This window comes from Arabidopsis lyrata (genome assembly GCF_000004255.2).
Source record: "Arabidopsis lyrata subsp. lyrata unplaced genomic scaffold ARALYscaffold_6, whole genome shotgun sequence".
In the NCBI taxonomy this organism is placed as follows: Eukaryota; Viridiplantae; Streptophyta; class Magnoliopsida; order Brassicales; family Brassicaceae; genus Arabidopsis; species Arabidopsis lyrata.
Genome location: NW_003302550.1, coordinates 7,748,985 through 7,763,363, shown reverse-complemented (window position 1 = coordinate 7,763,363; position 14,379 = coordinate 7,748,985). Strand labels below are relative to the sequence as shown.

The window sequence follows — 14,379 nt, the reverse complement described above, 5'->3', positions numbered from 1 at the left end:
TTCTTTTCCTTCTGTCTGTAGACCCGAATCCATTCACAATGAGACATTAAAAAATAGTACAGAAAAATTATAAAAATCGACTCAAATTCTCCCTCCCATATTACATATACAACCCATTGAACAAGAAAAGAAAAAGCCCAAAAACATCACCTGAAAAAAAAAACTTTTTTCTTTCCCTCCTAATCGCTCAACTACGCATCATTCTTCTCCAACTCTCTTCCTCATATGTTCTTGAGCTTCAACCACAATATTGAAGAGTCCTCTTTCTCGACTCAGACATCAAATCCGACAACTGACCGACCCGACTCGACAAAATGTTCATATGAACCCAAAGCTTCTCTCCCTTTGCCTCTTGGCACAATGACAAAAGTTCTCTCTTTTTCAAACACAAAGCTTTCCTCTTTCCCATTTCAGTCATTCGTACTATCAAAGCTGCCCGGTCCATTGGTAGCTCTCTTCCTCTCCCTCCAATTCTCTCCCCACACCTTTGCTTCCGCCACAGCCCTCTCTCTATCTAAATCTCGGTTCCTTGGAGTGCCTCTTGATGATCTCCCAACACTCGCCGGGCTCCCTCTCTGTGAATCTTGCCCTTCCAAATCGCTTAATCCCCATTTTCTCCCTGACCCGCCTCCTGTCTCGCTTCCACCTTCTGATCCTGCATTGACTTCCCTCACCATATCCCTTCTTCTGTAATCAGGAGAGTTCTTGTGAGTCGCTGGTGACCCTAACCGACTCCGAGTCTCTGCAGGACTATCCAAGCTACTCCCATCTCCCAAGCTCCTCCGATCATCCCTCGTTCTGATAAATGGCGGCCCGCTACCGCTTCTACTGTTTTGACCGCTTGGTGCGTTTGGGTCAAACGTTTGCGAAGCTAAGTAAGTTAGAGCTGTCACCACGTCGCCAATAAGCGGTCTTGTCGCTGCTTGTTCTTGTAAACACATTGCTGCAACTGCAAGTGCTTGATATAGACCACGCATTGGGTACCGCCCTTGCAGTGATGGATCCGCCATCTTTGGGAACTTTCTACGATCTTTGAACAACGGCCTAGCCTGTATAACCAAGCAAAGACCAACAAGCGAAAGAGAACCCCCAAAACAGTTCAAGTCAGTAAAGACGTGTCAGATCCCAAACGTTGACTATAACACATGAGAGCTCAAAAAAGTTGTGATTTTTCCCTTTTGGTGATATAGAGAAAGTTGAGTAACATACCCATGCGACAAGGTTGTGCTCTCCGGGTGCTCGAGCATTATCAATAGCTTTTCGACCCGTGATGAGCTCAAGAAACACAACGCCAAAGCTATAAACATCGGATTTCAATGTGAGTTGTCCGGTCATGGCATATTCCGGTGCACAATAACCATATGTGCCCATCACACGAGTTGACACGTGTGTTTTATCGCCCACGGGACCTAACTTAGCTAACCCGAAATCAGATAACTTTGGGTGATAACCATCTCCAAGAAGAATGTTGGATGATTTCAGGTCTCTGTAGATCACAGGCGGGTTCGCTTTATCATGCAAATACTCCAGTCCCTTTGCTGCTCCTGCCGCTATTGTCATTCTAGTACTCCAGTCTAGAGGCTCTTTATCAGGTGGAAGATCTGAAAAACCAAAGTTTTAATCGTTACATGTACTGCGTAGAACTATTACAAGCTAACATTTCCATTTGTTCACCATAAATAGCCTTTGAAGAACAGATTAAGAAAAGTAAAAGACTTTCCCAATATATCAAATACAGTAACAAAGCATCCTTCTACAATACAGTAGACAGTGCCACGGATTCTGTGCATGATAGTTTCAAATAAAAGTGCTAAGGTTTCTTATTTTATGGAAAATAATGCAATCCTTTTAATTCCAAATGCAATACCATGTTAAGAGTGGGGAAATATCAATAGGCTTACCGTGCAGATGATCCTCCAGTGATCCTAGTGGCATATACTCATACACAAGAAGACGCTGGTCACCATCAGCACAATAACCAATCAAATTCACAAGATTGGGATGATGCAGAAGGCTCAGCATAAGAACCTCGACAAGAAACTCTCTGTTTCCTTGTAGACCGTTTCGATCAAGCTGTTTAACAGCTACTATCTGCAAAACATAAAACCAATTAGACGAGTTTGATTATGAAAAACAAAAGAATGATTCTGATATTTGATTTACGAACTGCACCTGTCCTGTGGTCTCTAGACGACCCTTGTAAACACGTCCGAAACCTCCTTCTCCAAGAAGACATTCCGGTCGAAAGTTTTTAGTGGCAGCAGCTAACTCTCGGAAAGTAAACGTTTGTGCAGCGATATGAGCGGTAGGCCCTTCTTTTGGAGCAGCTAGCTCCTTCTTCTGTTCAGGACCTCGTCGAGATTTTGATTTATCTACAAAAGAAAGAAACTGTTAATACTTTCTAAAGAGCAATGTGTGGGAAGCAGCAGATAAAGTGACAGACTAATAAGAAAGGGAACAAGATAACATTAACCATCAAAATCAGTATATTCAAATTTGAAAAAATCATAATCAACTAAAACCCTAAAACTTTTCAGGTTCAAAGATAATGAGCTTTCACATTCAACTTCAATCAACAGAAAACAAAATTCATATCTACTATTGATAAGGATGTTTAGAAGTAGAGAACATCCTTATCAATAACTCTTCATTACTGAAACCCTAAAGCTAACATTTTTATGATTCATTATTTGTTGGATAGAGAACTAATCCTAATTTGCGATCCATGTACATAGAGAATTAAACAGAATCTGGACACAAACAACAATTTGGAGCTAAATATAATGAAACCTCCCAAAACACATCAGATCTCAGGAATTAAAGTCCACAAACTCCATAGCTCACAGCTCTCACAGATGAATTAGATCAGAAACATCAACATTTCTACCCAAATCATTACCAAAGATACAAACTTTATGAGAACCCAGAAACGAAAATCGATCTAAGACACGAAAACTCAACAGATCCCAAAAAAGTTTGAATGAAAAATTTCACCTAAGCTGATATGGTGAGACTGGGTCACTGAGCCGTCTTTAGCTGAAAGTTCCTTCTTCACAGAATCTTTAGAAGCAGCGTCTTTAGCCGAAGATCCAAAGCAAGGCAAACACCCACTCATCTCCGAAGCTAAGTCCCTCGGAGAAATTGAAATACCAAAAAAAAAAAAAAAAACCTACCGACAAAATCAATCAACCGGAGAATCCCAACATAAGCTCTCAACAACACATCTCGAGTTTTTTTTTGTTTTTTTTGGTTACTGTAACCCGAAACAAGAAACTGGAGAACTAAAGACGAAAAAGGCTCAGCCTTTTTTTCAATGCATCTCTGTGTCTCACTTGAGATCTTTGGAGAGAGATCGAGACCAGCGGCAGATCAACAAATCGAGGATTTTTTTTTTTTTTTTTTTTTTTGTTGATGTGGGTGCTACGCGAGAAGAGAAGGGAAGGTAAAGAAAAGATATGAATTTTTTTTATTTAATCGATTTTGACATTTAATAAATTATCAAAGCGAAAATCTTTTTTTTTTGTGAGAAAAGTTAAAGACAAAATTAAGGGAATCATTATCCGTTTAAATGTGAGATTAATGTTAGATCTCTTGCCTATTATTGTGTTTTACACATATAACAAGTTTAGCTGAACCAGATGTGGTGTCAATTACGATAATGAAATGTGTTACAAAAATAGTAAAATATATAAACACAAGTATATCACAACTTGACATGTAATCACCATAAAATAGTGGATATTGTTCAAACGTATTAGACATTTTAAAAAATTCTTTTAGAATGAATGCATGACAATTTTATACTCAATGTTAATATACAGTCTATGTAAAACTATTAAAAAAATAGAAATACATAAATGGTTTTGAGTAAAAAAAAAATATGTAGTATAGTGACTATGATAGTAATGTTGCTATGTACAAGGCTCTAATCTTCTGGTTTTAAAATCTATTATTTTTTATTAATAGACACATTTTCTATAAAAAATAGTTTTTTTTTTGTTTGAAAAAAATTACACTCAATTCAAATAAAAAAAATGTTGCTATGACACCATCACGTTTCAATTCAACATAATGTATCTTGTTGATAAAAAATGATCTATAAAAAGCATTTGGTTGTGGTGCTCGTTTATATAAATCTTGATACAGAGATATATATTAGCATTGATTAAAGTTGTTACAGTACTTTTTTTTTTTTTTTTTTCATCAGTTGTTACAGTACATTTATACACTCTTTGTTTCTCTTTTGTTGGTTGGTTTGTTCAATCGGATTCAATATAGTTTCTGATATTAAAATGTTTCCGATATACAAGCTGTATATATCGTTCTGAGGTGCAAAGACATTATATTATATGTTAATCGAATTCATTTTTGTTGATAACTAATGTTAATCGTTTTTCTTTTATTATTAATGTTAATCGATTTCATTCCGTAGCATACAAAGTTCTTACTGAAACTAATGTATATAATTCTTGATAATTCTATTTCTTAAACATTAATAGAATGACACAACTCGAGAGAAAACACATATGGCTTTTTGAAATTGAACTCAAAAACAAACATAAAACAAGGTAAACTACATTTAGAGGCTAAATTAACGGCGTCGGGAGGAAAGAAGAATCATCGCGGTCGGAAAGTAGGGCCCACGTCTAGGATATGCCCTCACGCTTTGTGAGCAACATTCTCAAGCCCACGCTTTCTTTTTCTTTTTTCCTCCTTCAAAAATATACGTTAATTATTTCCATATTTTTTTGTTAAATTAATTATTTCCAGATACAATGACAAATTTACATGAATATCATTTCTTATTAGTATTAAGTACTGTTGTTTTCTTTAAAAAACTTGCAAATACTTTATGGCGTATGCATTAAGTATAAGTGTATAACTAAACAGTATTGTATACACTAATATGCACATTTTTGTTGTATTAATATATTAATTAGTTATACATTTTACTATAACTAGATTGTGATAGCTAATAGAATCAGAATTAACATACCTTCAGTGCTACATGATTTAGAGATCAATTTTAAAAAAAAAAAATTATTATTATTATTATTTTTTTTTTTGATAACCGTGGTCATCCTAAAGGCTTTCTAGACCTAAAGACTAATCCACGAGGCCTTGCATCCGGGTACGCTTTATCCCATCGTTAAGGGAGCGGCTAGGTGGCCAACCCGAATCGAACCCAGGAGAGGGAACTCACAGCCGTGAGCTCTTTACCAACTGGACTAACGTGGGTTGGTTAAAAAAAAAAAAAAAAAATTATGTCTGGACAATTAACTTGAAATGATTATTGGAACTGTAATTTTAATTTCTATTCGTTTGTATTTGACCAAGTATTTTTAAATTCATTCGAATTTATTAATTAAAACAAACGTGAATGGTCATAATAGGAAAAGTTTATGTTTTGTTTTTTAAAGAACTAGATCTGAAGTTTTTTTTTCCTATATAGATTCGGATTTAATTAGTAGGATTTCAGTGTAAAATACCTACAATTAAAAAAATGTTAACAAATATCCGGAGTAATAATAACCTCCAATGTCTTATTGACACAAAAAAAACAGGAATCTTGTCGTATTTGAAATAAGTCATTTGGTCAAATTATAACGTCTATCAACTTTAAAAATAATTATGGCCTCTATTGTTTATTTATTTCAAATTATATAATCGAGTTTTCCAGAAAAGGAAAAGGTCTAATTTTAAATGCCGGCTCAAAAGAAACATCAAACGAGTTGACTCACGAGTCACACAAAAAAAAAGGCTATACATTTATTCCTCCAGCTTATTATTAACCGTTCCTTAGTCTTTATATTTCAAAATATTAATCCAAAGATAAATTCACGTCTAAAAGTATAGTTCATATTTGGTTAAACAAACATGGTAGTGGTACAAACACCGAATTATTGACAAATAAAAAATTTAACGAACAAATTTGTCATTTTGAAGAGACGTTTTTTTTCGTTTTGGTATTGCATCACTGATTTATGATACTTTTTAAAACTAGGAATTTCCATATTTATATTCATACATTTTATAGATCATCATTTGACTTATATTGTATTTTTAAATAATCTTCATCGATCAAAATATACTACACTCCGAATAATTTAACAACACTTATGTCAAAAAAAAAAAAAAAAAAAAAAACTTAAACAACACCACTTTAATTTAATCGCTTGGGTTAAGGGGCGGAGCCACTTTATCAATAGGGGGGTCAGCTAACCCCTACTAATATAGTAGGCTACTGATTTGCAAAATTATACTACATATTTTTAACATTAATCCTTATGATCCCAATTAAAACTTTTATTTGAACCCACTGATCCAATTAATTTAAATACATGAAATGCATGCAAATGCCCAATATCTTTAAAAATTAGACTCACGTTGAAAACAAAACCCAAAAAAATAGTGAAATCTTTATAATTTACATGGGTTATTAAACGAATTCGGTCAAATTAATTAATTTTATGCCAAAATAACAAAAAAAAAAAAAAATTTGTCTCTTTCTCAAAACAGAAAAAATCTCAAATTTAATTATTGCTGAGCTAACTCAAAATATTTTTCTTTTGCCTTTTATACTTGTAGGATAAAAAATCTAAAATATTAGTTATTACTTATGAGCATGCAATTGTAGAATTTTTTTTAATATTTTATAAATTAATTTGTTTGATATATTTTTTTGACTCCAATAAACAATATTTCTAGCTCCGCCACTCGTTAACGGCTTCGTAGACAATGCAAATTTCATACTTATCTTCTTTTTTTTCTTTACTCATGTTGTCCATGAAACGTTTTTTCTTTTGAGTCAAATATGAAATATCAGTAAGTTTTGTAACGAATATATATATTTATATATGAAATATCAACATTCAACAAGTTTGAATGTGCCAGGGTGCGTCGTTAAGAAAATTTGCATGTGTGAGTGCCACTCTTCACAATTACGTAATCTATAGTATAATTTACAATCGAATACTTATTATATTTCGGCCAAAAATTAATTTAAACCACTACCTCCGGACCGGGATTTAGGAAAAGTCAAAAATATAGCTGAGCTAAGGGATTATCCTGTGGTTCTCGATACACCGTAGTCTCCATGTTCCACTGTTAAAGATTGAACGACACGTGGCAGTTAAACAGCTAACGAGAGTTTCTTAACAAGACAATGCACATGAGCGTTGTGGATAATTGCCTCCGTTGTCGGAAAAAAAAACATTATGGACTCTGTTACGTGATCAAGATGACGGTTTTTCTTTTCATTTTTTTTTAATAAATAAAATGATGACCACCGTCGATCCTCTCACCATATGACACGTGTGCTTAAATTTTACAAAGATGTAATTAACAACTTTGTAATTTCAATTGTAACACAGATTCGGTGGTTGAACTTGTAATCTTTTAATCTGTTCATTTTTTATGAATTGTTTTGGTTCCCACAAAAGCAAAATCATACTCTTTTGAATTTTGATAGAGTAATTAATTATCCCTGCACTAACTTAACAACTGACTGTTGAAAAATATTCTTATATAGAAGTTCTCGTTGGGCAAATTATAACCATACAATTCTCCTTTCCACATTATAGAATAATATATGTGATCAATTGACTAGTGACCAAATTTATAATCAGACTGACATATACTAAACTGACGTATATATCAGTAAATTTGATTATACATTGAATGCACTTAAATAAGTATATGATTCATAATTAAATCAGAAATCCATTATCCATTCTTTACTTTGCTTGAAAGAGCTTGGTCGGGCAAAAGAAAAAATAAAAAGAGTTTCCCAAATATCACGTAATATAGTTAAAAAGGAAACGCGGGACCGAATTAATTGAAGCGTATAGTTACATTACACGTAACCAGGACTAATAGTGTAGAGGGGTTCGCTTAATTTATTAATTCCCGTATTCATGACAATACATTATCGAGCCACAAAACATATACTCTCTCCGTTTCACAAAAACTGTCATTTTGACACATTTCACACAAATTAAAAAAATTTTGAATTATACATATATGTCCCTATTTAATAAATGATTAATATTTTAAATTTAATGAGATTAACTTTAGGTTAAGGGTAAATCAGGAAATTTTCACATTGAAAATATAAATAACACTTTTGGTGAAACAAAAAAAATTAACATTTTTTTTTTTTTTTTTGACAGCAAAAAAAAAAAAATTAACATTTTAGAAAGACACTCTTTGTGAAACAGAGAGAGTATTAATTAACCATACAAATACATATAAATAAGAATTATGACTAGCATAAAGTTTATATCAAAGATGGATAAAATTTTACCGGACGCAAATTTAATGTGAAGTAGTAATATACACCTTAACAAATAGTATTAACAATTGGTATGGTAGTTGTGCTACAGGGATTAGTTTAGCTAAACTCCGGTCATCCAGAATATAATTATATTCCCAAATCCCAATTAGAATTTACGTTCTGATGAATTTGAAAAAGAAAACAATGATATGTCTTTATATATATGATGATGAAAGTTGGAAAACAAAGTGAGTAAGTGACGTGTGTGGCTTTGTGCTAATGATCCAATCTACCTAGTTTTATTTCGACTTTCGAGGAACCGTGTGGTAGACGTTGTCAAACCGCTGCCTAAAGACTAAAGTTAGCGTTCCAAAACAGTGAAACACGGATCTACACGTAACCTTTGAGTCATTTTGTTGTTCTTGTATGAATTATTTGACCTTTTTTCTGTTGTGTGTTTCAACTTCTCGTCTTGTCGGAAGAGGAATAAGTCTGTGAGCGAGGAGGAATAAAAATTATACAATCGTAACTACAACCAAAAAAGCATGCTCCTATCCATTATGATCTTGAGTGAACTTTACTCACATAATCACATTCTTATTTAATTGGATTAGGCAAGCATTTCTTGGGTCATATGGGCTTCATCTTGTACCACACAGCTTATCCGGAAAGCTAGGCCTTTTAAAAATAATGAATTAGTTAAAAATGAAAATAGTTGCAAGAACAAGAAATAAACTAAGAAGTGAACGCAAATGCTGATTCGAACACGCGAAACCACGTTCTTATTAGGATTAAGCCGTAATGGTGCATTGGCACTAGGACACGGCGTTTGAATATTAAGACACTCGTTTTGCTGCCTGCAAATGCACTATATGGAAGCTTAGAATTAAGACGATCAATATGATGAAGTAAATACTATTTATAAAAGTAAGTGTTGTATATATGTATAACCGTTACATGAAATGAATTTGGGTTCAGAATTTTGAATGTTTGCATGCGCATTGCTGTTTTGTATACCATGATCTAATTTTGATCAAACATATGCTTCTTATCTGGTTCAATGATAATTTTTCGATGTTGTTTTCCATATCCAAATGAATTGCTTGGTTTTAAGACATACACATCAAAAATTTAATACGTTAAAATTCTAAATACTGATATTGCCCTTTGGGATGACTATATAGCCAGCACTATGTTTATCTATATTTTAGGCGCAAAAGAATCTATAGTTTTATATCGCAAAAGGTGCATTTGTTTGACGCCAAAAAAGGAGAATTCATTTTATTTGGGGCAAGAAAAAAAATGTGAGGAATATGATTCCGAATCGTATGTGGGAACACGCGTTTCTCGGTAGCGGGTTGGAGCATTTCTTGAGCTGACGCCAAACTCATCTTTATCAATCTCATACCTCCACGTAATAATAGAGATATGTGGAGAAACACACGAATATGTGTAAAGAAAATTTTGTTTTTCAAATTTTTTTTTTTTTTTTGCATCTATATATCTCTTATAATTGGAAATTTAATTTAATATTTAATTCATGAATCGGTCGGTATATGTATTCAATTTGATTTGCAACCACACGACGTAAGGACGACATTACTGCATGTTAATATACTAATATGTGACGCCGCGATCCGTCCTCGCTCTTTATTCTTAATTCTTATCATCGTCGACATTGGTTATTAGCTTAATTTACTAGGTTTATTTACAATTTTTAAAACCATAAAAGTGTGGCATACATGTAAATCACATGATTTATTATATAAAAAATATAATAGCGCATTTATTCTATATATAGGGCTGTTCACGACATATTCAAATTGCGTGACAGAAAAATATCACCTTTAATTTCTAATATATCCTGTATTTTTAGTATTGAAAGTTGACATTCTTTTCCTATTTTTATATTGTATAAATAAAACATATCTCATATCCTTTTTTTTGGTGAGACGAAGGCATATATATATATATATTGATCTCCATATATCTTAGCCTTTGACAAAAAAAAAAAAATCTTATCCTATAACGTACATTTTCTTTCTTTCCATATATAATCTACTTTTCACTAACCAACTCAATTATTTGTGCGCACCAGTGATTTTGGTCCCTCTAAACTTAATTCATCAATGGTCAGTATATATAAACCAAAACTTTAGGAGTATTTTTTTATTCATGTAATAGTACTACAACACGATACATAAATGATAAATCACTTTATTTTTGTTATCTATAAGGGTGATATATCATCTATATTTTGCAAACTAAGAATGATATATTGTAGGCATTTCCACCATGCATGCATGAACCCAAATTTGGCCATTGGTCTTCTAGCAGGCCAACTTTTCAGGTCCAAGAGTCGTACATGCAACCATCATCGAATCTATTAGTTATCGTATTATGATATATGTAAGCAAGTCTAGAAAGGAGCATCTGTATAGTTTGGAAAAAGAAAGGTTCGTTTATGTATTGGATAAATGTTCTTTTCACGTGCTTGTAGCCATCCAAGGATTCGGTGGAATTATTAAAAGGACAATTACTTTTAAGAAGTTATAAATAAATCTTAGAAAATCAAGAATGACAATAGTTCTATATTATAAATGATCTGATTAATTAGTCCATTTTCGTTATATATATTTTGGTTGTTAAAACCCTTTAGGATGACAATATATATATATAGTAAAAAAATAATTTAATATCATGTTTGCATCTCGAAACAAAAGCTCATGCAGTAACATGCACCCTATTTCAAAACAGATTTAGTTATTTGGAAAATTATCACATACCAGTTATGTCTTCTTCTGTTATAAAGCTGTTGAGTCGAACCATTAATATTTTATATGTACATGCATGTGATTAATCTCAAAATGTTTGGCATGTTGCAATGGACCGTACGTCTAGGTCACGCATCTTATCCGACATCATGGGACCAGATCACGACATGGTCTTAGTGAGAATATATACATATATATATATATATATATATATATCTAAAATGATCTTGGTCTGATTGCTGATGCAATGTTTTCTCACATCTTAAAGATCATGGGTCTAATTGATCTTGGCCGGTGAGCTTTTGAAAGGGAGGCCGGAGGGGAATGACCATTTACTGAGTTCGACTTCTACCAACAGATTATTTAACATGAGCAATTTCTGGTCCAGATACTATAACTCCTCACAAGAAATTAAAAAATCATGGGCACAATGCATGTTTTTGATGTTTGTGTGCATTAAAAACACACACACACACACACACACACATTATTAAGAAAGCGTTTAGATTGGACTTTTAAGATAACCAATAAACCATGATTAACTAAACCGCATGTTGCCTGGGGAAAAAGTTATTTAAACGGGGACCTCAAGGGCATATATAAGTATGTGTTCTTACTTTCATACGTATTCTCCATTCGTTGTCCTTAAAATTCGTTAGTCACCATGAAAGCAAATGAAATGCTTAGCTCATACGAAGAATCTTTCTCTCTTCCTCTCACTTATTATTATTACAAAAAGCTTTTTCTTTGTGAGTTGCAAAATGTGGAAGTGGCGAGTCGGGAATAGAATCCTCACGTTGGAGAAGGGGACGTGGCCTAAAGAAAAAAGAGCCCTTATTTTGGATAACTATTTCTCCAACTCATAAGATGCCTTCTGATAGGCTTTACATATTCCATTTCTAGAGAGAAAGAGAGAGACTCATATTGAACAAAATGCATATGCAAGAAATCCAACTTAGCTCTAAACCTTCTAGTTAATAATTATGGTAGGAAAAAATTTGGAAACTTAAAACGTTTTTTTGGTTCGTGACACTTAAGGTGATTAGAAGATCCTAATTAGATTAACTTAATTCGAATTTAAAGTCCAGAACCAAATATCATGAACTCTTTTAGATGCTAATCCTCTATGGACAAGGTGGCATGTATACTAATTGTACGTATAAAAATAATTAACGACATTAGATTGAGTAGAGTGCTGGATTTACCGGATTAAAAAAAAAAAGTACTTATGAATGTGCATGCATGATCCAGTGACCTACCAATGGAATGTCTTATGTCTATCTAGTCACTTGGGTTCGACCCATGACAAAAAATCCGTGAGTTTATCTGAATTTTCAATCTACGCCATTTCAAAAAATATGTGAGTAAATCTTTGTTGAGCCACAATGAGTAATAGCCGAGAACAATATAAACCTTTTTAAAAAAACAAGGCTAAAAACAATCATTTAGGTTTTTTATTTATTATTACTTGAGATCGACTATAAATCGCTTTATGGAACCGTACGGACATTCTCACCTTTTAGCCATGACTATATACATAGGTCTAAATGCCTAAATGGACAATAAAAATAATATAAAAGAAAAGATAAGTTCGAAAATTATAGATTCTCAATCACTTACATTTTGTGATCCAAAATAAAATTGAACTTGTGTCGCTTTCGGACACGATATCGTTAGAAACAAAATCCAAACATCTTTTCCCATCTAATCCAATAATATCATCGTCTTCTCTGCCTCTATATAAACAAACACTTACTCACCTATTTCATATCAACACAACATTACAAAACCCTTATTCTCCACGTAGAACCAAGAGTTTTCTTTTCCTTAAATCTCTACAAAAAAAAAATCGATCTATAAAGAGCACATACATATTGATTCATAAACCTATTTAAGAAACGACTTAAGAAGCTGTTGGATCATATATACCATATAAAATAGCAATGGATATGATAACGAAGATGGTGATGGAGAGACCGGTGGTGATATACAGCAAGAGTTCTTGTTGTATGTCTCACACGATCAAGACTTTGCTCTGCGATTTCGGAGCCAATCCAGCGGTTTACGAGCTGGATGAGCTACCTAGAGGGAGGGATATCGAGCGGGCGTTGTTGCGGCTCGGGTGTAGCCCCGCAGTTCCGGCGGTTTTCATCGGTGGAGAGTTGGTCGGTGGAGCCAATGAGGTCATGAGTCTACATCTTAACGGATCCTTGATTCCTATGCTTAAGCGGGCTGGTGCATTGTGGGTTTGACTTATTATATTTTTAACTAGTTTACTTAACACTAAGTTAAGTACGCAGAATAAAAATTTAACACATCTATGAGCTATGGCATGGTGATATGATAAGTCCACGTCGGATCAATAATCAGTGAGTTGTCTTTTTTTTGTTTTGATGTTACCTTACTTTTAAATATGTGTTGACTTGTATGAACTTTTACGAAAATAATAATATATCGACCTGCATAAACTAATATATGCAAAGTAAGAATACATATTTGGGGGGCATCAAAGAAAAATTGTACCGAGATATCAATATTTGACTTTTACAACAACAAAAATTTGAAAGTAGCCAACAACATATTACTCATAATAATCCATTTGTCTTTCCTTAAAAAAACAAAAAAATAATAATCCATTTGCCTAAAAAATTAAGTTGACTTTTAAGGTTTGATTTATTTTTCTTCATATAGATGAAACTTTTAATGAATTTATTTAACAATTTTTTTTTTTAATCTAAAATCACTAAATTGTAAAAATATTTTAAATAAATATACTATTCTCTGTTCCTAAAAGTTTTTTTTTTTTTTTTGATAACTCGGGTGTCCGGTCCCACCGAGGTGAAACCGACTAGCGTGGGACCCACATGCGTCATCTGCCCTAGGGTACCCCACATCCCGGGGAGCTGGCGATTCCCTCATGTAAATCCGCCAGTGGCCGTGCCTCGAACCCTGGTGGCGGAAGTCACAGCCGTGACCCCTTTACCTCTAGGCCACAAGACCCGGTTGTTCCTAAAAGATTGATGTTCAAGCATTTGTTGTTTGTTCTATAAAGATTGATTTTCTAGCATTTTTATTTTATTTTTGTTAGTTATATTAATAAATTATAAACTTCAAGATATTATAAATTATTAACTTTCGTATACAACTATTGGGTGATAATTATTAAAAATATTTAAAATTTTAAAAAAAATTATAATTATTAAACAATGATTGATAAAAACTCCAAAACATCAAACTATTAAGAATAGAGGGAGTATATTCTAAAAAACAATGTAAAAAGTAAAAACTAGCAAGTCCATATTTGAAAGAGTGGTAAAGGGGCCACAGCTG

At 33.2% G+C, this 14,379-nt stretch overlaps 2 protein-coding genes across 2 annotated transcripts; one reads left to right on the top strand and one right to left on the bottom strand.

The window, feature by feature from the left end:
• Positions 1 to 12: 12 nt before the first annotated feature.
• On the bottom strand, positions 13 to 3,421 carry LOC9309974 (serine/threonine-protein kinase PBL27). The gene is made up of 5 exons (XM_002871778.2): positions 2,995 to 3,421; positions 2,173 to 2,372; positions 1,902 to 2,091; positions 1,210 to 1,601; positions 13 to 1,049 (listed from the first exon to the last, which is right to left on the bottom strand). Exons 1-5 carry the CDS (start codon positions 3,113 to 3,115, stop codon positions 411 to 413), a joined length of 1,542 nt encoding a protein of 513 aa, XP_002871824.1. The 5' UTR covers positions 3,116 to 3,421; the 3' UTR covers positions 13 to 410.
• Positions 3,422 to 12,743: 9,322 nt separating this feature from the next.
• LOC9309973 (monothiol glutaredoxin-S2) lies at positions 12,744 to 13,523 on the top strand. Its single transcript, XM_002873860.2, has one exon. The coding sequence runs from the start codon at positions 12,993 to 12,995 to the stop codon at positions 13,299 to 13,301; it is 309 nt and encodes a 102-aa protein (XP_002873906.1). The 5' UTR covers positions 12,744 to 12,992; the 3' UTR covers positions 13,302 to 13,523.
• The last annotated feature ends 856 nt before the right edge of the window (positions 13,524 to 14,379 follow it).

Coding starts and splice junctions, on each gene's coding strand:
- LOC9309973 (XM_002873860.2), top strand. CDS start 12,993: ATGGATATGATAACGAAGATGGTGATGGAGAGACCGGTGGTGATATAC.
- LOC9309974 (XM_002871778.2), bottom strand. CDS start 3,115: ATGAGTGGGTGTTTGCCTTGCTTTGGATCTTCGGCTAAAGACGCTGCT. Junction 2,373..2,994: donor GTCTCACCATATCAGCTTAG/GTGAAATTTTTC, acceptor TTTCTTTTGTAG/ATAAATCAAAATCTCGACGA. Junction 2,092..2,172: donor GTCTAGAGACCACAGGACAG/GTGCAGTTCGTA, acceptor TATGTTTTGCAG/ATAGTAGCTGTTAAACAGCT.